The 20094-nt window shown below is 36.2% G+C and overlaps 4 protein-coding genes across 4 annotated transcripts in view; all 4 read left to right on the plus strand.

Moving 5' to 3' along the window:
• The window catches only part of mmp13a (matrix metallopeptidase 13a), a 102890-nt gene that overhangs the window by 20554 nt on the left and 62242 nt on the right, over window positions 1-20094 (plus strand). The gene's annotated exons all lie outside the window — the stretch shown is intronic.
• The window catches only part of LOC109060466 (collagenase 3-like), a 98571-nt gene continuing 85124 nt past the window's right edge, over window positions 6648-20094 (plus strand). Inside the window, exons 1-5 of the mRNA XM_042733012.1 lie at window positions 6648-6786; window positions 6934-7095; window positions 7180-7309; window positions 7387-7517; window positions 7620-7779. Of these exons, the coding sequence (XP_042588946.1) occupies window positions 6660-6786; window positions 6934-7095; window positions 7180-7309; window positions 7387-7517; window positions 7620-7779 (710 nt within the window). The 5' untranslated portion in view covers window positions 6648-6659. The remainder of the gene's footprint in view (window positions 6787-6933; window positions 7096-7179; window positions 7310-7386; window positions 7518-7619; window positions 7780-20094) is intronic.
• Window positions 9450-13143, plus strand: mmp30 (matrix metallopeptidase 30). The gene is given in 11 exon segments (XM_042733007.1): window positions 9450-9776; window positions 9949-10193; window positions 10463-10611; window positions 11303-11428; window positions 11518-11613; window positions 11616-11678; window positions 11828-11954; window positions 12171-12298; window positions 12382-12541; window positions 12650-12753; window positions 12854-13143. Coding segments are annotated over 11 exon segments (1404 nt in total). The 5' UTR covers window positions 9450-9674; the 3' UTR covers window positions 12958-13143.
• acat1 (acetyl-CoA acetyltransferase 1) lies at window positions 13464-19248 on the plus strand. The gene is made up of 12 exons (XM_042733015.1): window positions 13464-13684; window positions 13918-13965; window positions 14072-14189; window positions 14654-14749; window positions 14877-14977; window positions 15080-15223; window positions 15404-15554; window positions 15673-15768; window positions 16532-16645; window positions 17977-18041; window positions 18124-18281; window positions 18383-19248. The coding sequence occupies exons 1-12, from the start codon at window positions 13613-13615 to the stop codon at window positions 18501-18503; spliced, it is 1284 nt and encodes a 427-aa protein (XP_042588949.1). The 5' UTR covers window positions 13464-13612; the 3' UTR covers window positions 18504-19248.

Genomic DNA, 20094 nt, shown 5'->3' on the forward strand with positions numbered 1-20094 from the left:
TGCAGTTCTGTGTGCTATGATGGGGCCTGAAACCCGCCTGGAATTCTTCATAGAGATCATTTTTTTTGGCAGGTAGGAGCACAATGGACAGACACAACTGTTTCTAAAAATTTTAGAACATAAATGGAAGATTTTTAAATGGGTCTGTAATTTGTGCCAGTTCACTAGGATCTAGTTTTTGTTTTCTTAATACGAGGCTTATATCCACCAGCTTGGAATCGTTTGGGATGTGACCTAAAGATACGAGTTAATCATAGGGTGGAAGGGTTTCTCTGCTACAGGACAGTAAACAACTCTTTCAGTAATTTTAGTGGGTACAGGACTAACAGGCCATGTTGTTGGTTAGATGGCAGCATTTATTTCGCAAAGTTATTAGCTCTTCCTGCCTTACTATTGGTACAAAGCACTGCAGTTTACTTGGGTGTGATACTGAAGTATTAGATCTACGAATCTACATTTGCTATTTGTTTTCTTAGGTTAGCTATTTTAATCAGTGAATAAATTCTTAAAGTCATTACTATTAAACGGTGAGGGAATAGTTAGTCCTGTGGATCTGGCTATTTGGTTAATCTAGCCACTGTTGGCTCATAAAAACCCTTGGATTGTTTTGGGTCCCATCGGTTACATGCATACCACATCAATCCTCTTATTTTTTAATGTGTGTAAAGTGTCAAATTATACAGTGAAAACCTGTTAAAGTAACTACTGGAAGCACCGTTATCTGACAGTTCTTTCACATGTGGAGACGCCCCACTTAATAAACCATATTGTCAAAACCTGGTCTGGGGTGTCTTTTTCTTCCGATTAACATTTACTCCTTCTCAGTGGGAGAAAGTGGTTTGAGTTCAGCTCCACCGAGAGAAAGCTCCTTCGTGTACGAACCTGAACTAGTACTTCCACCTGTTAGTCAGCTTCCCTCAACATTCTGATGGAGATGGAGTGTAATGGGTGTGTTCAAAATTACAGCAACTTACTTTAATAAACATGTGCACTTTAAAACTATAAATAAATTATTCATCAAGTGTGTCAATTTTCACTGACTTCTAATTATTGCTTTATTATTACTGCAATATTGCTTAATTAGTTGCATATGTCAGGATCCGCCCTCCTGTCTTTTGTTTATTTTGTGCCTGAGCACAGCTGGGTCCTTTAGGTGCTTCTGACTTAACGCAGCACTGGACGATCGATCATTTTCTGACTTGACGACAGTGCATGTCGTTAGAAATTCCTTGAATTCCTGTCTGATCTTGAGATGGCGCCGCTTTCCACATGGACGTTCAGTGTTGGTGCACAAGTACCACAAGAGCGTTTCGAGAGCATCCGGCTGACTCAGCTCACCGCAGTTTGCTTCAGACTACTGCAGGAGCGCTGATAGACGACACAGCGTTTCATGATTGGCCAAATTCCACCACACTGTTCGTACACTGACACGGCATGTGTTGAACGAAAAGTGAGGTTTCGGTGCGTCCGCCTTGAAGCACGGCTACAGACAGCAAAGTCAACGAAAGTAGCCCGTTTGGCAGTCGGTGGGCGAATTTGAAAACAGACATGTCAAGCCGGACACTTTTCTCTGCCTCCTTTCGTGGACACTCATAGCGGGCTTGCATACTTTATCCAGATTGAATGACATTACATGCATTATTTGTCAAATACAAAGACGTTTCAGAAACAGTTTTCATGGGAGCAACAGAAAATTTTTTTATATACTGCTTATACATCGAAATCTTTTCAAGAATAAAAGTTCCCCAACATAATCACTGCTCTCGTGACTGCCTCTGTAGCCGTTTCTACCACAGTCCGAACTCAACCCTAGTAGCTTCTGGAGAAACAGCGGTAGCTGAGTCGCCAGCTGCGTCTCCGAAATGCTCTCGCAGTTCTTTGTGATGCCACACCGTGACAGTCATGTGGCGTGGGGACCGAGGCTCTCAGTCGGACTAAATTTCTAACACGGCCTGCCACTACTTCAGTGAGATGGCGATCGGCTCTGCGCAGTCTGCGGAAGTCCGAATGCCCTTTCGTTTTCGTTGATCACGTGATTTATCTGACACCAAACACCCCGGTTGGCACAGGTTCTTGAAAACTGCGCTGGGCGTTACTCGATTCGCGCGGAAAAGCTGCAGTGGCATAGGTAAAATCACGACAGGGCCCCCTCGGGTGAATTCGAGTTTTGTAATTTGTTCCCAGTTTTAGTCTATAGTCTAGTTACAGTCTTTGTGTTTTGGTTCTTTTATTGTAGTTTTTTGAGTCTTTTTGGTTTTGTCCGTTTATTACTTTCTAGTTTGCAGCAAGGTTGCTGGTCTTGGCTTTATTTATTTTATTTGTAGTTTCTTGTCTTTACTTCTAGCTTTGCCCTATTGTTAGCCATTTTGTTGTTGTGTCATAAGTTTTTAACTTTTGATCTGTATCTTCTCTTGTCTCTCTCCTGTTGTCTTGTCTCGATCCTCCCTGGTCGATGATCAGACCTGACAGACATTTCGTGTGCTTCAAGATTATTATCCCCATGCAAGCCTGGTGGCCTCCTTGAGGCTGCTACCTGATCCCCTTTTATACCTAGGAGTCTGGAGCTACTCCATCCTCGACCAGCCCTGTTCTCCTCGGTCGTGTGGCCCTGCCCTTTGATGGGACTGTCTTCCAGCCTCATCCTTTTGTGTTCCCATTTTTGTAAGGGGTCTATGAGCGATTTCAATTTTTTTCCTTACAAGTTACAAGCTCTGGGGCCATAAAGAGATCTGTCAAGTTATAAAGAATAAAGTTTAAATCCAAATGCCGCCCAAATGCCTTTCATATACGCAAAGAAAGAAGGCGTACCTTTATTCTTGTCTTGTAGGATTGATTGTTGCTCGCCACCACCCAGTCGTAACCTGTTATTTTTCACTGTGAAAGCGAAACACTGTTGTTTGGCCTTCCAAAGAGGCTAATATCCCTGGTCGTCATACCTGAGCTGATCCGTGGCTGGTCGCTGAGGAAAATACAAATCCACTTTGCTCTGTGGCTCGCCAGATCAGCTTTTCATTGTGGATGTGAATGAAGCGGAGTTCCACCCCGGGGTCATCACATGTGGTTGTTTTGCTTTACTGCCGCTAAGAACGACGGAGGAGGCGGATGCTACTTCGTCGATAGAAATCCGCCGGCGCGCATCCCGTTCTCAAACCGCCCGCGCTTCTGCTATATCAAGCACGTGGCCTCCACTCACTCATTATTAAGAGCTCACTCTGGACAGCGGTGTGTGCACACTGTCCTCGCTTTTTCAGGTCCTATGAGCTTTGTAAAATTGACGCATTTCAGAAGGTGGGGACCATATGTGGACAGCATTGAGGAGAAGAAACAATAACAGGTACAGTATGTGGAAAAAAAAAAAATAATGTGTTTGTTTGAACCTTAAACTGTAATATTATAAAAACACCGTTCAGTACACCAAATACACCAAAATTATGTGTTTCTTTTTAGCCAGCAGCAGCATCATATGACCCTTTTAATAAACTCTGTTTGCCCGTTCATTGTATCTGGGTCCTCCCCTTGCCAAACCGTTTGACAGCCTTTATTTTTAAAAGAACATTCTAATTGTATTGATTGTTTCCAAAAATCATTTTTTTTTTAAAGAGCTTAATTCAATTCAAAAAGCAAGCATGTTCATATGTTGAAAGCTAAAAGGAATTGGGTTTGGCGGGGAAAAAAGAAATATCAAGGAAACATTCTCAGTGGCCTTTCTTTCAGACTCACCTCTTTTAAAAAACTTGCAAAGTTTTTTCAAAATAATGTAAACACGCAAACTATAATAAGCCGTCCTTTTATCAAAATGTCCAGATCCGCAAAATGACACAGGCACAGGTTGCCGTTGATATAATATGAGTTGGTTTCTGCATATGAGGCTTCTTGACGGCACATGGCAAGAAGTGACCGGTGTTTTGTTAAAAATCCAACAACTAATATTTATGGCCACTATCTGGGGCCCTCTCACCTATTATGGACAAAATTTCTATGAAAATAGTAATCGGATCACTTGAAACGGAAAGCCAAGGAAAACACAATCCAATATGAACTGTAGCATGGCGAGCCTCATTCACACATTAGGGGATTTCCCTGTGGCAGGTTTTGAAATGGAAACCTTTTTTTTTTTTTTTGTTTTTGCAAAACTCTAACTTTAAAAGATCAAAAACTTTGCCTTTTAATAAGAGGATGCAGCCCCACACTTTCCCTCGTGAGGAATAAGGGGAGTGATTTGTTCACGTTGTGTTTGGCTGTGTATGTATCAGCATGTTTTTAAGCCACATAAGCTCCTACTGTACCTGCAAGCAAACAGATGAACACAGTGGACGACACGGTTGGTTCCCCGGCCCGGTTTTGTTGGGTGACAGACGCACACCATGTGTAATCACAACCAGAGATGACAACTGAATCAGGAACTTTCCTCTGATATGTGGGTCATGACATGGTATGTAGTCAACTGATTATTGCTGTTCGCATTTGATAAGGAAAATGGTTGCATTATTTTAGGCAGTCAGAGTTAAAAAAATTAAACCGGGAGTTGCATTCTTCTCTTTATCTCTCTCGATTTCAAGACATCCATCTTCTTCTTCATCCATTATTTAGTCTTTCACCTTCTCACCAGTTTCAAGCTTCTTTTCACTCTCATTCCTTTCTTCATCCCTTTCATTTTTTCTTTTTGATTCGTTTTCTTCAGCTTTTTTTCCTTTCAAGCAATTTCTGTTCTTTTTCAATCATCTTCAGGTCCTTGTTCAAGTCTTCTCACAATTCTCTCTCTTTTTTCAAGCTTTCATTTTTGCATCATCTCTCTTCAAGCATCACATTCACATATTAAAAACTTCATGCTGTAATTGACGGGTTTGTGGATCCGTATTACTCCATAATTATGTTAACAAATATTTACGTATTAAATTAAAAACCGTAAAGGAGTAATTTGATATTAACTTTCAAATAGTTTAATATAACAAAAAAAGTTTATAGATATCTATATAGATCGTATATTATATATCATATATATATATACCTATATATATAATATATATATATATATATATATATATATATAGACACATTTAATGTATGGGTAACATTTATATGTTTAACAGTGGCAAAGTATACTTAAAGGAAGCTGGTAAATCCGGTGTTACCCTTATCTGTCATTTTCTGGGTACTCACAGAAACAATTTTAATGCGTTTACTCACAGAAACGTGCGGCTGATGACTTCACCGTATTTCAACCCTCACAGTTCTTAACGAGTATTATACGCGTTGTCCATTCAACCTTTGCCAATCAGAAACGCCAAGAGCATAAGAAAGCAGCTCAAAACATGATGGGATTCACAGTCATCTGTGGTGTTCCTTGCAAGCCCTGCGGCTTGTTATTTCACGCCTCGAACCGTATTTCACAACCATCTGACCAAAAGATGAAGCCACTGCAAGAGTAATGATTTTTTTTATTTTTAATAAAATTAAATACCTGTTTGTGTGTTTTTGCTGTTGGTCTTTGCTCATCAGGTCTTACATTTTTTTTGTATATTATAGCATTACCTGAAGAAACTTTTTACAATAACAGAAGTAGAATTGTAAACAGATTCAACTGATGTTTGACCGAAAGAGGAGAGAGGTCCAGGTCACTGACTGAGAAAAGAAGATGAACGAGAGATGCAAAAGTTTTTTTTGGGTTTTTGTAATTAAGGTGACTGGAAAGCTGGACCAGATAAGACAACAATGGAGCTGATGAAGAGACGCCACGCTGGTGTGGAGTTCCAGATGTTGCCTAAATACTCCATATTTTTGAAGGCATGCGAAAACAAACCCAACAAATGGCCCCAGGACCAAACACAGCTACCCACCTACAGCGTGTGTAACAGTTTCCCTTTGGATGGACATATAAAAGATGTGCAAGCAAGCAAAATACAGACTATGCGCCACTTTTTACAGAAATCGTTGACACTACACCACCTGACATGTCAAAAGATGAAGTGGACAAAAAACATGGAGTAAGAAAGCCCTGCAGGTACTGGGCCAAAGTCACTCCTCTGAAATTCACGCGTATCTACAGCGGTAAAAAAAAAGCACAGCTTACATCACAATCTCCTTTGCTACAGGATGTAAGTTGTCTATCTATCTGGGTTTATATTTTGTTGAATTCTTTTCAGTTTAATTCAGTGTGACTGATGATAAATGCAGGCCAATTAGTCATGTACTGTCATTACAATACGATTGTTCAGTGAAATAATTATTGCTGTGGTTAAGAGCTGTGGACCGCCAGCTCTTTTTTTTGTGTAGGAACTCTTCTTTGCACTTGTAAATAATTTATTTGATACCCCTGGTGTTTCAAATATTGTTAGTCTACACTTTTTTAAAGGATTCCAACTTCCCTCGAATTTAGCTGTTATCAAATGGGGAAATAGCTTAAAACTTCATGATTTAAGAGGACATAATCCACGATCTCGGATGCGTCTGAGTTAAGGATCAGGTTCCTACCAACCTAATTACAAAATTTCTTTGAATGTCGTTAACTAACGCCAAGGCTGAGCTTCTGTGATTTCTGACCCAACCATTTTTATATCACTTTCATACTGTCCCTAATTTAAATAGAAGACGATGCCTCGTTTATGGATATATTTAGGCCCACTATTTATTGAACACAAAAATCCTTTCTTACAGAGATCATGGGGAGGCCTTACCCGTTTGATGGACCACAAGGCATTTTGGCTCATGCTTTCGCTCCCTCTTCTGGAATCGGTGGAGATGCACATTTTGATGAAGATGAGTTTTTCACTCTCCGTTCCTCAAAAGGTGAGTTTTGCTAAATGTAGCCTATAGTTTTCAGAAGTTCTACATTTTAGTAGTGCAATAAACTCATTACAACAGATTGTAACTTAAGCACCACTCACGTTTGATTTTTATTTATACCTTAAACTATGCTGCTTAATTTCTCCACAGGATTTGTCCTGTTCTTGGTGGCTGCCCATGAGTTTGGTCACTCTTTGGGCCTTGCTCATTCCAACGTTCGTGGGGCTCTGATGTTTCCCACATATAGCTTTACTGATCCGGATCGTTTCTCTCTACCCTCTGATGATATCAGAGGGATTCAGTCACTCTATGGTAAGCGTATGATCTTAAAGAGCACATCAACAATCTTTAAGCCAAAAATATTCAGTATTGTCTAATATGTGGTATTTCCTTCAGGCCCAAACAGAGACAAAACCCCCATCCAAACTCATCCAGAAGTACCAACAACTCCTAAGGCTTGTGACCCTAATCTGATCTTGGATGCAGCTACAACTCTAAGAGATGAAACAATGTTCTTCAAGGACGGGTAATACGAATAAAAATGCAAGTATTTTCTATAGACCTAAATATTTAAATTAAATGACTTCATGTCTCTCTCTGCAGCTTTTTCTGGCGTAGTTCTCCGAGCAAAAGTGTGACACAACTTCCGATCAAGCATTTCTGGCTCAACGCTCCTAATAATATAGATGCTGCTTATGAGGATCCGGTGCAAGATAAACTTTTCTTTTTCAAAGGTATCTTCTCAGTCAATCTGGGAATGCTGAAACCACAGTTACACTTACAATCTCTATATCTGTGCTCAGAAAACTCTTATTGTAGTCTGTCTTTGTTGACAGGTAGACAAGTCTGGGCATTTAATGGCATTCATCTTGAGCCCAGCTATCCCAAGACTCTCAGCAGCTTTGGTCTGTCATCATTGGTGAGAAATGTTAGTGCTGCCGTCCATGACAAATCCTCAGGAAAAACACTGCTCTTCATTGACAAAGTTTACTACAGGTGGGTCAAGTGCTGCATCGTAAACATAAGCCTTTAAAATGAGCTCTGAAAAGCTTTTAGAATGTTAAATCTCCCCTTTTTTTGGAAGTATAATGAGAGGGCAAAGAAGATGGACAGAGTGGGTATCCCCCCCAACTAGTGGAAAGCTGGATTTCCAGGGATGACTGCAGAGGTTACAGCAGCCCACATATCCAACGGTAGATGTTTCTAATCTCTTTTTCTACCAGCATTAATGCGGTGGTTACATTTTAGAGCATGAACAAGGGAGTGCCTCTGTTAAACAGCCTCAGGGGTTGTGCTTTTGTATTTTTATCTTTCATTCATGTCAAGATTTAGGAAACTTGTATGCACTGGATGTGCCCTGAAGGGAATTCCAGTGATTATGCAAACCTAAAATAAGAGAGAAAGAGAGAGAGAGAGAGATAGAGAGAAAATGCTCCTGGCCTGTCACTGGCAAGCTAGGCTATATACTGTATATAAACATTTGATGCCTAACTATTTTAACATTTTTGAACCACAAGCTCTAATCCTTTATGTGTCACGCAGATTAATGAACGTGATAAAAACTAACAATGTATTTTGATTAAAAATGTTAGCAGAAAAATGTCAGTCCACAATGTTTGAAAAAGAAAATATTATATCTAGATCAAAGTGTGTCAGTGGGATTGAAAAACTCTTCACATCACGACACAAAACTCCTGAGATTAATTTGGTCAAATTTCATTTCATTTAGTCACTTGATTGGGAAGGCTGTGAGATGTTTCTTGGTTTGACGATATACATGACATTTTGTAATTTAACATCTTAACAGCAATTAAAATGCATGCGTAAAAGTGCATTCCTTCTTGGGAAAATCCGTAATTCAATTCTGTTGTATCAGTTTGACTTCCGAGAACCCCTTCCAGTCATTTTCTCACATACCCCCACTGGTATGTTTGCTGATTGGTGAAGATAAACACTCAGCAAGCCCACTTTAGGAACTATTTAGACTTTTAGAGTTTACCTTGGTCGCTTTAGCAATATTTTTATAAGTGGTACATTTTCAAATTCTTAGTACAAAACAAAACTCACCATGTTCTGCTTGGCAAATGTTTTATATAATTTCTATGAACTGATGCCTTTTCTTAATTGCTACATTTTGTGACATTTTAATGTAGAAATTTAGACAACATAGAAACGCAGTGTAATTCATACAATATATATAAATATATTTAACAATTAACTAATTAACTTAATCACGATGTATGTATTTAAAGAAATTACAGGCCCCATGAGGCATTAAGATAAGCTGTCAAACATTTTGAACAAATTTCAGCAATCTAACCCAACAAATTTGTAGTAGCCTATCGTCATTCCATCTTAGTCCAGTTTTTAAGTCGAAGTGTCGCTCATGTTTTACTACACTGAAAAGATTTATGACACAAGATAATAAATATATATATATATATATATATATATATATATATATATATATATATATATATATATATATATATATATATCTCAGACCTAAACTTAAAATTAATATTAATTATTTCATACCCTTAGTTTTTTTTTTTTGTGGAGAAAATGTATGCCCTCTATAGATGAAAGTCACCAGAAAGAGGATAAATCAAAAGAAGAGGCGGGGATTTCAAATCATTATATATTTCTGAGGAAGGAAAATTAAGAAGATGAGTGGGAGGTGAAGTCATCGACAATACAAACTTCTGTCTGACATGTTCAGACAGCAACCAAAAAACAAGTTTCCCACTTCCACCCCCACTAATACAGCCCCTGACTGGAAATGATAAAACACTGAACAAGCCCCTTTTAGACCACTTAGACTTATAAAAGTCAGAAACAGACACTGTGGAGATCAGTTTTCTTTCCCTGCAGAGGAAGAAGACTGAAGTATGGAGCACTTGACAGCTCTCAGCCTGCCACTTTTTTGGTTTTTAGCTCTTTGCGATGGCGCTCCCACGACAACATCACCAGAAGACCATCAAATAGCAGAGGTTAGTACCTATTATCTATTTACTAATTAAGCACTTTATGCATTTTTTTTTTTATCATGACATAAAAACAAAAAATCTAAAGCTCTAACTTGTGATATGAAACTATGATATTTATCTGCTCTATTTCAGTGTAAAAATCAGTGTAGAAATGCTCCTTCCTCTTTCTTCCCAGGCTTATCTGTCGCAGTTCTACAGGGACCCGAATGCAACTACATTCCGCGGCAGAATGTTACTCCTCCCAGATCTAGAAAATGAACTGAAGGCCATGCAGGAGTTTTTTGGACTGGAGGTCACAGGTAAGCTGGACTCAAACACTCTTGAGACGATGAAGCTGCCGCGCTGTGGAGTCACCGATGTGGCCAGATACGGACACTTCCAGGGGAGTCCCAGGTGGAAGCAGAGTGTTGTAACATACAGGTAGGTGTAGCTCTTTAATTTTGTACATAGAAATCAACCAATCAGAATAGACCTTGTCAGACTGAAAAAATGTTTTTTTTATTTTTTTCTGTGCAAAATGCAGCTGTTTAGTATTGAATTTCAGACTACAAACTAATATATATGTGTGTTTGTGTGTGTGTGTGTGTGTGTGTGTGTGTGTGTGTGTGTGTGTGTGTGTGTGTGTGTGTGTGTGTGTGTGTGTGTGTGTGTGTGTGTGTGTGTGTGTGTGTGTGCTGTTTTTCTCTTAGAATAACTGAATATACATCACAGCTGAGCAAGAAAGAGGTGGACACCACCATTGCTAAAGCTTTCCAGCTCTATAGTGATGTTATTCCACTTGACTTCAAACAGATCTACAGCGGCACAGCTGACATCATGATTCTTTTCAAAGCAGGATGTGGGTATATGTACAGTACCATAAAAAGTTTGGAATAATTAAAATTTTCTACATTGTTTTTGAAAGAAATCTCAAATGCTCACCAAACCTGCATTTATCTGATCAAAAATACAGTAAACATTAGTACTGTGAAATATATTTACAGTTTTAAATAACTGTTTTCTATTGTGATATATTTTAAAATGTAACTTATTGTGGCAGCAAAGCTGAATTTTCAGCATCATTACTCCAGTCTTCAGTGTCACATGGTCCTATACAAATCATTCGAATATGCTGATTTGGTGCTCTTATTATTATATCAATGCTGAAAACAGTTGTGCTGCTTAATTTATAATTTTGTGGAAACTGTTATACACTGCCATTTCAAAGTTTGGGGCACAAAAATATAAGAATTTTATTCAGCAAGGACATACTAAAATGGATCAATAGTGAAAGTAAAAATATTTATAATGTTATGCAAGATTTCTATTTTAAATAAATGCTGTTCATTTCTTTTCCTGAAAAACCTGGAAAAAAATGTATCACGGTTTGCACCAAAATTTTTAGCATTATTAATAATTCAGCATTGATAATAATTGAAAAAAATGTAAATTGTAATATGTCACAATATTACTGTTTTAGTATTAGTATCCTTGGTGAGCATAAAATGTAATTAAAAAAAATTTATTATTCCATGTATGTTTATTTTTAGATCATGGAGATTTTTACCCGTTTGATGGGCCTAATGGGGTTCTGGCCCATGCCAACGCACCCGGTCCAGAGCAGGGAGGAGACACACACTTTGATGATGATGAGAGGTGGACCCTGCATTCACGAGGTGAATGCACAAATCACACAGAATCACATGCTAATGTGTATGTTAACTTTTTATTATTTATTATTTAAAAATTCATAAATCTGCTTTAGATATAAACCTGCTTTTGGTGGCTGCTCATGAATTCGGACATGCACTGGGACTAGAGCACTCCAAAGACCCTTTGGCTCTCATGTATCCAACTTACCGAACGTCAACACGAATGGCTATACACTTCCTCATGATGACCGACTTGGGGTCCAGGCCCTGTATGGTAAATGTTTTTTGTGATAGATAGTGCAATATCAATAAATAAAATACAATAGATCATTGCATGGCCACTAGTGAGAATGATCAACTTAAAAAAAAATAAAAAAAATCAATAAATATTATTTATGTTATGTTTTTTGTGTTATGTTTTAGGAGTTAGAACATCAACAAATAAACCAAAACCCAATCCTGGACCGACTCCACCAGAACCGTGTAAACGTGACTTAGTATTTGATGCAGCAACTAGCATTCGTGGAGAACTGTTCTTCTTTAAAAATGGGTAAGAATTTATTTATTTTATTTTTTATATTTAATTACACACACACACACACACACACACACACACACACACACACACACACACACACACACACACACATAAAGAATTTTAAATAAAAATATACACTATTTGTATTTGTGTGTAATATATATATATATATATGATTTTAAAATATTTCATTTTAATATTTAATATTTAATTCTTCATTTGCATCAGGTATTACTGGAAGAAGGGCTACTACAGTGGACTTTCAATGCATGAAATAAAATCTACCTGGCCATCCATTGACTCTGTTGATGCTGCTTATGAGTTCAGTGAAAGAGACATTAGCTTCCTCTTCAAAGGTGAAGCCATATTTCCTAAAGAGTCTTTGAGTGGTGTATAACAAGGCTTCAGTAAATGTAGTTGTGTGGTCTTTCACATACAGGTCAGCAGTACTGGGCAGTAAAGGGCAGCACTACTTTGCCTGCATATCCCAAACTCATATCCAAATTCGGGTTTCCCACATACGTGAGAAAGATTGATGCAGCTGTATATGTAAAATCAACCAGCCGCACTTTGTTTTTTGTTGGAACCAAATACTGGAGGTAAGAAGAAACTTAAATGAACCTTTATAGATCACATTGTCTCCACTTAATATTGTGTTGATTTTTCAAAATAACATCAAAACTAACATAATTTTAACAATGGTGTAGCTTCAACGAAAGAACAGCTCAAATGGACAGTGGCTTTCCTAAAACTATTCAACATCATTTCCCTGGCATTGGGTCACGAGTGGATGCTGCTTTTGAAAATTATGGTGAGCTTAAATGCGATAAAACAAAAACTCTATTCAATCATTCCTTATTCATTTAATGCTGTTTCCTTGAATGATTTATTTATTTATTTATTCTTTTTAGGTTATCTGTATTTCTCAGAAGGTTCAAGGCAAACGGAGTATAATTTCACCTCAAGACGAGTGAATCGGTTGCTGTTGAACTATGGGTGGCTGGACTGCTACTAAATATTTAAATGAAAAAGAAATTAAATGAGTTCAGTTTCAGTTTTCATAAGAGTGTAACTATATTTTTCCGTGTTGTTGTTTTTTTGTTGTTGTTTGTGAAATCTTATTACAAAATTATTATTATTATTATTATTTTTTTGCAAAAACTTGTAGTTCAGTTCTAACTCATCTTTTAATATAATTAAAAAAAGAAAAAAAGAAAATGTGGATGCGTTTTTTTTTTTGTAAACTGAACAACACATTCTCTCTGTCTCTCTCTCTTTATATATATATATATATATATATATATATATATATATATATATATATATATATATACACCATTTTATGAAAAAGGCACATTTAGTTCAGGTTAAACTGAATAAATTAAAAAATAGAGGGCTATCCTTCAAAAATGTCCTTCAAATCAGTGTCCTTCAAAAATGTATGAAACAACACAGACAAAGATTACATTTTTAAGAACTTTGTACAAGCCAAAACTAGATTTTAAAAAATATATAATTATGAGCCCCTTGACATAAACTACATTACCCATAATGCGCTGGGCGTCGCCATGTGACGCAGACACACCTCTTACTGTGATTGGCTGCTTTCTGCAAGCGCTCACTACATTATCTTGATTACCTTGGTTGAAGGTGAAATTAGCTGTTTTTGTATGCAGTTTTCCATCGCAATTATGACGTCCTGTGCCCTTTACAGTACACGCACACACCTGTGCAGACACATGGTAAGTCTGAGCTAAATAATCGATATTGATAGCCGATATTGACTATGCTAAGACTTACTGTTACTGCAGGCCTGTTTCATTCTTTCAGAACCGAAGTTAACGTTACCCAGTCCTGTTTTAAACAGTGCAGCTCACTTCTTAAAATGTAGATATTCAAAATATGAGGTGTTCTTATAAATGCAACAGCCATTTATTATGTCAGCAAAATAGTTTTTTTGAATCTGACTTTGCAGGTACATAAATATCTGAGCAGGACCTACAGCACACGATTATCTTTAAATGTGAGTAACGTAAAATATTATGCGATTTTATCAGTTCATGGAGCCAGTCAGTGAATATTATCTGCATTGAGTGAGCGGTATCTTCCTCTCATTTCTGTCTGGACAGGAAGTCGTCATCGTCAGTGCAGTCAGGACTCCTATCGGCTCTTTCAAAGGAAGCCTTTCCACAGTCCCTGCAACTAAACTGGGTTCCATTGCTATTAAAGGAGCAGTCGAGAAAGCAGGTACATTCGTATTTCGTATTTTATTTCATTTCGAATTTGTATTTTATTTCATATTTAATTATGTAGTTTAAGAATATAACAGTTAATTATAGTTAATTTTTTTTTTAATAATATTATGTCAACCTTCAAGTTTTGGGTTTGTATAATTAAATTGGGAAAGGAAATACTACTTTTATTTAGCAATAATGCATTAAATTGAGCCAAAGTGACAGTAAAACATTAATAATGTTACCAAAAAAAAAATTGATTTAGTATAAATGCTGTTCTTTGGAAACTCTATTCATCAATAATCCTTGGAAGCGGTAATCAGGAAGGTATGCTATTTGTTTCTACGACAGTGATGCATATTTTGATATTTTGTATTCTAATGCATTGATATTCATATGCATGTTATTATTTCTGCATTTTAAAATCTTATTTATTCTAGCTGTCTGCATGATAAAAGGTTTATGGGTCATCCACAGGAATTCCTGTTGAGGAGGTGAAGGAAGTTTATATGGGCAATGTGTTGCAGGCAGGAGAAGGACAAGCACCAACCAGACAGGCTCTTCTGGGTGCAGGTGAGTCATATTTCATACACACAAACAAACAAACAACAATAAAAATAAAATGCACCTTTTATTTGGGAATTTAAAAATGCAGCTTCTTAAAGAAAAGTGAGTGATGTTTCTGATCTTCCTAATATAGGTCTCCCTCTGTCCACTCCGGCAACTACCATCAATAAAGTGTGTGCTTCTGGGATGAAGTCCATCATGATGGCCGCTCAGAGTCTCATGTGTGGGCATCAGGTAATGTGAAAGACACGTTACCAGAGATTCAAAAAGTGTGAAAGTAACAGCCTTTAGCATGCTAATACAGCAGAGATAGTAATTCTACATGATGTCTTTCAGGATGTGATGGTTGCTGGTGGAATGGAAAGCATGTCTCAGGTTCCTTATGTTATGGCCAGAGAAGCGCCCCCTTATGGTGGAGTGAACTTGGAGGATCTGATTGTTAAGGATGGGTTGACGGACGTCTACAACAAATTCCACATGGTACATGTTTTTGAACTAGTAAAACCGTTTGCTTTGTATTTGCATAATAGTTAAGCCTGTAAATAAGTACTCAGTTAATAAAGGAAGTGAGTGAAGTTGTGTGGAAACATTGGACAGCAAATGTACTGTACGTATAACACTGGAGATGTGTAAAACACCTCCATATTTCCCCATTTTTAGGGCAGCTGTGCTGAAAATACAGCCAAGAACAGCGGTATTTCCAGGGAGGAGCAGGACGCATTTGCCATCAACTCGTACAGCCGCAGCAAAGCAGCATGGGAGTCTGGCATCCTGGCCAAGGAAGTGGTTTCTGTGAGCATCCCTCAGAAAGGTTGGTTTAAGTTCCATATCATTCCCCAATAATTCCCTTTTTTGGGCTAAAATATTTGATTGCATAATATTTAAATATGATGCATAATTGCAATAAAATATGCTCTCTCACCGCATAGGAAAACCAGACATCGTTGTGAAGGAAGATGAAGAATATAAGAAGGTTGACTTCAGCAAAGTCCCCAAACTGAGGGCTGTGTTCCAGAAAGAGAACGGTACAAGATTATCATTAGCCCTAGTGGAAAAGTACTGAACATAGTGTTCTTCAAATTGTAAAAGTATATTTTTACAAAACTGTGGATGAAAAATAATGTAAACGTTTTAAAAAGTCACATTGTAATAATCTCAAAGGAAAAATGTAACTAAAAAGTCATTGTTTTAATAATATTTTGTCCACTTATTTTGATGTGCTGACTAACATTAATGCAGATTAGAGTACTTGATTATGATTTAACTGTAGCATGTTATTCAATATTACATTTAAAGTTAAAAGATTGTAAATGTTATTCATTGTAGCTTCATCAGAGCAAATGTGTAATTACAAATAAATATATTCAAATAGCTGACATACAAATTTCAATAGAAATGACTTTAAACTATATTTTAGTGTACCTTAAATGCTTGTACATTCAGTAGTGCACTTCAGGCATATTTCAAAGACAATATAAGTAATTATGTAATTACATATAAAGATGCGCTTAACTCCTACTTAAGTGGGTTAAAAAAGCATTCTAAATTTGAGCTAATTGCATTTATTATAGATTTAAACTGTAATACATTTTCATGTAATTGCATAAAACATGCAATTAAGTTTCTGAAAACATATTTAGTGTTCACTTAATTTTATTGTTTTAAACTGGATTATTTCCGTAATAATTGCTGTTTTAAAAAGTATGCTAAAGTACTTATTTTCCATACATGAGGATATTGAAAAAGTGTTTTCAATTCAAAAGACAAGCAAAACTTTTGTTTTTGCAGGCACAGTGACGGCAGCCAACGCTAGTACGCTAAACGATGGTGGTGGGGGTGTCTTTCTTGTTAATGAAGATGCGGCAAAGAGACTCAATGTCACACCGCTTGCAAAGATCCTTGGTGAGGCATTTCGCACCTGTTTACAATTAAATTTTTTTATGGTGTATTTTGTTCATTTGAACGATACTGTGATACATGCTCTATGTCTGATAGATCCACCTGAATTTTCTTGATGAACTTCACCAAGATAGAAGTATCTTCACTCAAAGATACTTTAATAATTGAATGTAAATTATTTAAATAAACTAGTTAAGCTTGTCAAACTTCCTTTTTGATAAAGTAGTTAGCTACATGCTAAAAACAAAAGGTTACTAACTTACCAAATTATTCTTTTTTTTTAATATTTGAGTTAGTTTTTCTTTTTGTATTGTTTTTGCAACAAATAACACATTTACAAGCATAAAGACAATAAACAATATTCTAAGAGGTTTACAATGCATTAAATTCTGAAATGAACTAAAATTTATTATCTATCATATTACACCACAGAAGCGATTCTAAGATTTTCGTGTATATCAACCAGTGCGGACAATCGATTAATTTTTTTTTTTTATTAATCACATTTTTTCCTGAAATTAATCGCGATTAATCCCACTTAATGTTAAATTTATTAAAAATACTTTTACATTGCAAAAATTTCACATTCAATATTCAAATTAATGTAGAAACAACATAAGGACAGTATATTTTTAATATTTGTTTAATGGCATCTTTTTTTATGACTGAATACTGTAATGCATACGTGCTCTAAACTAAAAAAAATGTATGCTTTACCTAAAACGTATATTTCATATATATGTGGTCTTAAAGATGTTCTGTGTCTAAATAAATGCAATTCTTGTCAAGAAAATAGAGACAGAAGCAGCAGTTGTGAGTTTGGCCCTAGCTCCACCCCTTTGTTAATTCCGTTAAATATTTTTAATGCGTTAAACACACTAACTTTGACAGCACTAATATCAACATCTTTCTTGATAAATATATATATAAAATAATAAATATATATATAATTTTGAAAATGTATATTCATGAATGTTAAATTTATATAGTAATAAATAGTAATTATATAGTAAAAAAAAAGGATATACTTATTATAAAAGGGTCTATTTTCAGAGTCATCAAAAACAAATTTTTGACTAATGCAGAAGTTTGGGGATACTTTGTTTGCAAGTTAAGTTACCTGAAGGGTGGTAATGTTTATTTATAGCATTTTTAAATGGTTACAGCAGCGTTTTTGGAAAGAAAAAAAGTCTTGTTACTGGGAAAACTACACTATTTTGACTGAACAGTTGTGGTACTGTCATGCTAGTTAGCTACTCATTTATGGCTTGTTTTGTCAGAGAACTATGTTTGCTAGTTTCTGATCTAGATCATCATTTTATCCTAATTCACAGCTTTCGCTGATGCTGCTGTTGCCCCGATCGATTTCCCTATTGCTCCAGCTTTTGCCGTCCCCAAGGTTAGCTGATGTTTATGTGTTTATTGTTAAGCTAAAGTGTTTTTATGTTTATTTATAGTGTTTTTAAATGTTTTTAGCAGAGTTTTTGGAAGCAGCCGGTGTGAAGAAAGAAGACATTGCCATGTGGGAGATCAATGAGGCCTTCAGTGTCGTGGTGCTGGCCAACATCAAGATGCTAGACATCGACCCCGACAAAGTCAATATCAACGGAGGAGCAGTGTCCCTCGGACATCCAATTGGGTAAATATATGCAACATCTTTCTCATGCATCACTGTTCACTATATTGACATACTGTAATTAGATTCACGCAATAATTAATGTGCTGGTTTTGCAATTCTAGAATGTCAGGGGCGAGAATCGTAGGACACATGGTGCACAATCTGAAATCGGGACAGTACGGACTGGCCGGAATCTGCAATGGAGGAGGAGGCGCCTCTTCTATTCTGATCCAGAAATATTAGGACTTGGACTTTAATCCACAGAATGAATGTAGGATTTGGTCCTTGTGCCAGATATGTCTTCATGCCTACATTATTAATGCGAGGTCAGTCCTATTTTTAATTAAAATAGGAAACAAACTTATGAATGGTCATACAGTACAAACTTCTCAAATAGTAGTATTCATACTGTGCTCTTGTTACATATTTCGTTACATGGTGTTCATTCTCAAAATAATGGTTTAATGAAAGGGTTAAGAATGTTAAAATCTGTTTTTGCAATGAAATAGATTATTAGTTGTTTTCGTTGATGTTGAATGTGATGATTATACTCAGAAATAACACAATGCATTTCACCTGAATGAACACCAGATGGCGTGTGCTTTGAGCTATGTTTGCTGATTGGCTGATGGATGCTTTTCACAGACTATAATGAAGTAATAACTAAAATCTTGAATCTAGTATTTTTTTTTTTGGTTTTGTTTTTTTAATGTAATACCCCATTTTAACATTACACTTTATTTTACCCTAGCATTCAATTTCAAACCAGATTGTAAATTTGACATTTTTCACTCTTTTGATTGCCTTAATCAGTCTCTCTATATTTTTTCTTCATTTGGAATGTCAATTTTTTTTTCTTTTTATTGTTTTTTTTAATGCTACAAGATTCTGTTAGTTGGAAAAAATATGTTTAAGTGTTGAAAGCCGTAGGAATGAGTGATACAAAACAACAACAGAAAACAAAACATAATTAATAATAATAACAGAATTTAGAATCAGTTCATTTTTATGATAGATCACTATTACCTATACAATAGCATTGGTTTAGCATCATTTTTAAATTACATTTTAAGTTCATATGTGCATTATCTCAAGTTTCATAATTATATTTTCTTACTGCTGTTCCTGGTTATTGTCAGATGAGTCCTTGAGGATCTTTTTTTTTTTCTTTGGCAGAAGTTATTTTAATTTACGTACTTTATTTATTAAATTACCTGTGTTACTAGATAATTTGTTAAATAATGTTTTGCCGAAGGGGTCTGTTAATTACAAAACACAATTACAGTAGATGCAAAATGTGTCAGTGACATTAAAAAGATACTCCAATCAAAAATTCAACTTGTTATAAATGATTCACTTTCATGTCATTTCGAACTTATGTGGCTGAGAACATTTAAATTACTTGCTGGCAATTAATCACCCTCATTAATCACTAAGAATAGTAAAGAAGTGAAAATTTTCCAAGTAAATCTGAACAGCTATTTTTCAGTCACTTCACCTTAAAAATGCCTGTTAATTATTTAACACAAATGAGTTAACTTTGCCCCAGCTATTTTCTAGGTTGTAACCAGGATTTCAGCAAGTGAAAAGGAACATTTATTTCTTCCAGAGAACTTGGCGGAGTCTCTTTTTTCCGGGTCTGTATCAGTAATCCAACAAAACAAACTCCAGCTCCACCTCCAGACGCCACTCTTATCACGTCACATTACACTTTATGTTGATTTTAATGAGTACACATAGAATGTTTATCAGGTTCTAATTTTCAGTTTCTTCCTTCTATTTGTCATTGAAGTGTTATTGTTCTTCAGGCTTAGAGACAGACGTGCGAGTCAAA

This window comes from Cyprinus carpio, chromosome B10 (assembly GCF_018340385.1).
Source record: "Cyprinus carpio isolate SPL01 chromosome B10, ASM1834038v1, whole genome shotgun sequence".
Taxonomy (NCBI): Eukaryota; Metazoa; Chordata; class Actinopteri; order Cypriniformes; family Cyprinidae; genus Cyprinus; species Cyprinus carpio.

Coding starts and splice junctions, on each gene's coding strand:
- acat1 (XM_042733015.1), top strand. CDS start 13,613: ATGCAGTTTTCCATCGCAATTATGACGTCCTGTGCCCTTTACAGTACA. Junction 14,978..15,079: donor GTCTCATGTGTGGGCATCAG/GTAATGTGAAAG, acceptor GATGTCTTTCAG/GATGTGATGGTTGCTGGTGG. Junction 15,769..16,531: donor TGTGTTCCAGAAAGAGAACG/GTACAAGATTAT, acceptor TTGTTTTTGCAG/GCACAGTGACGGCAGCCAAC.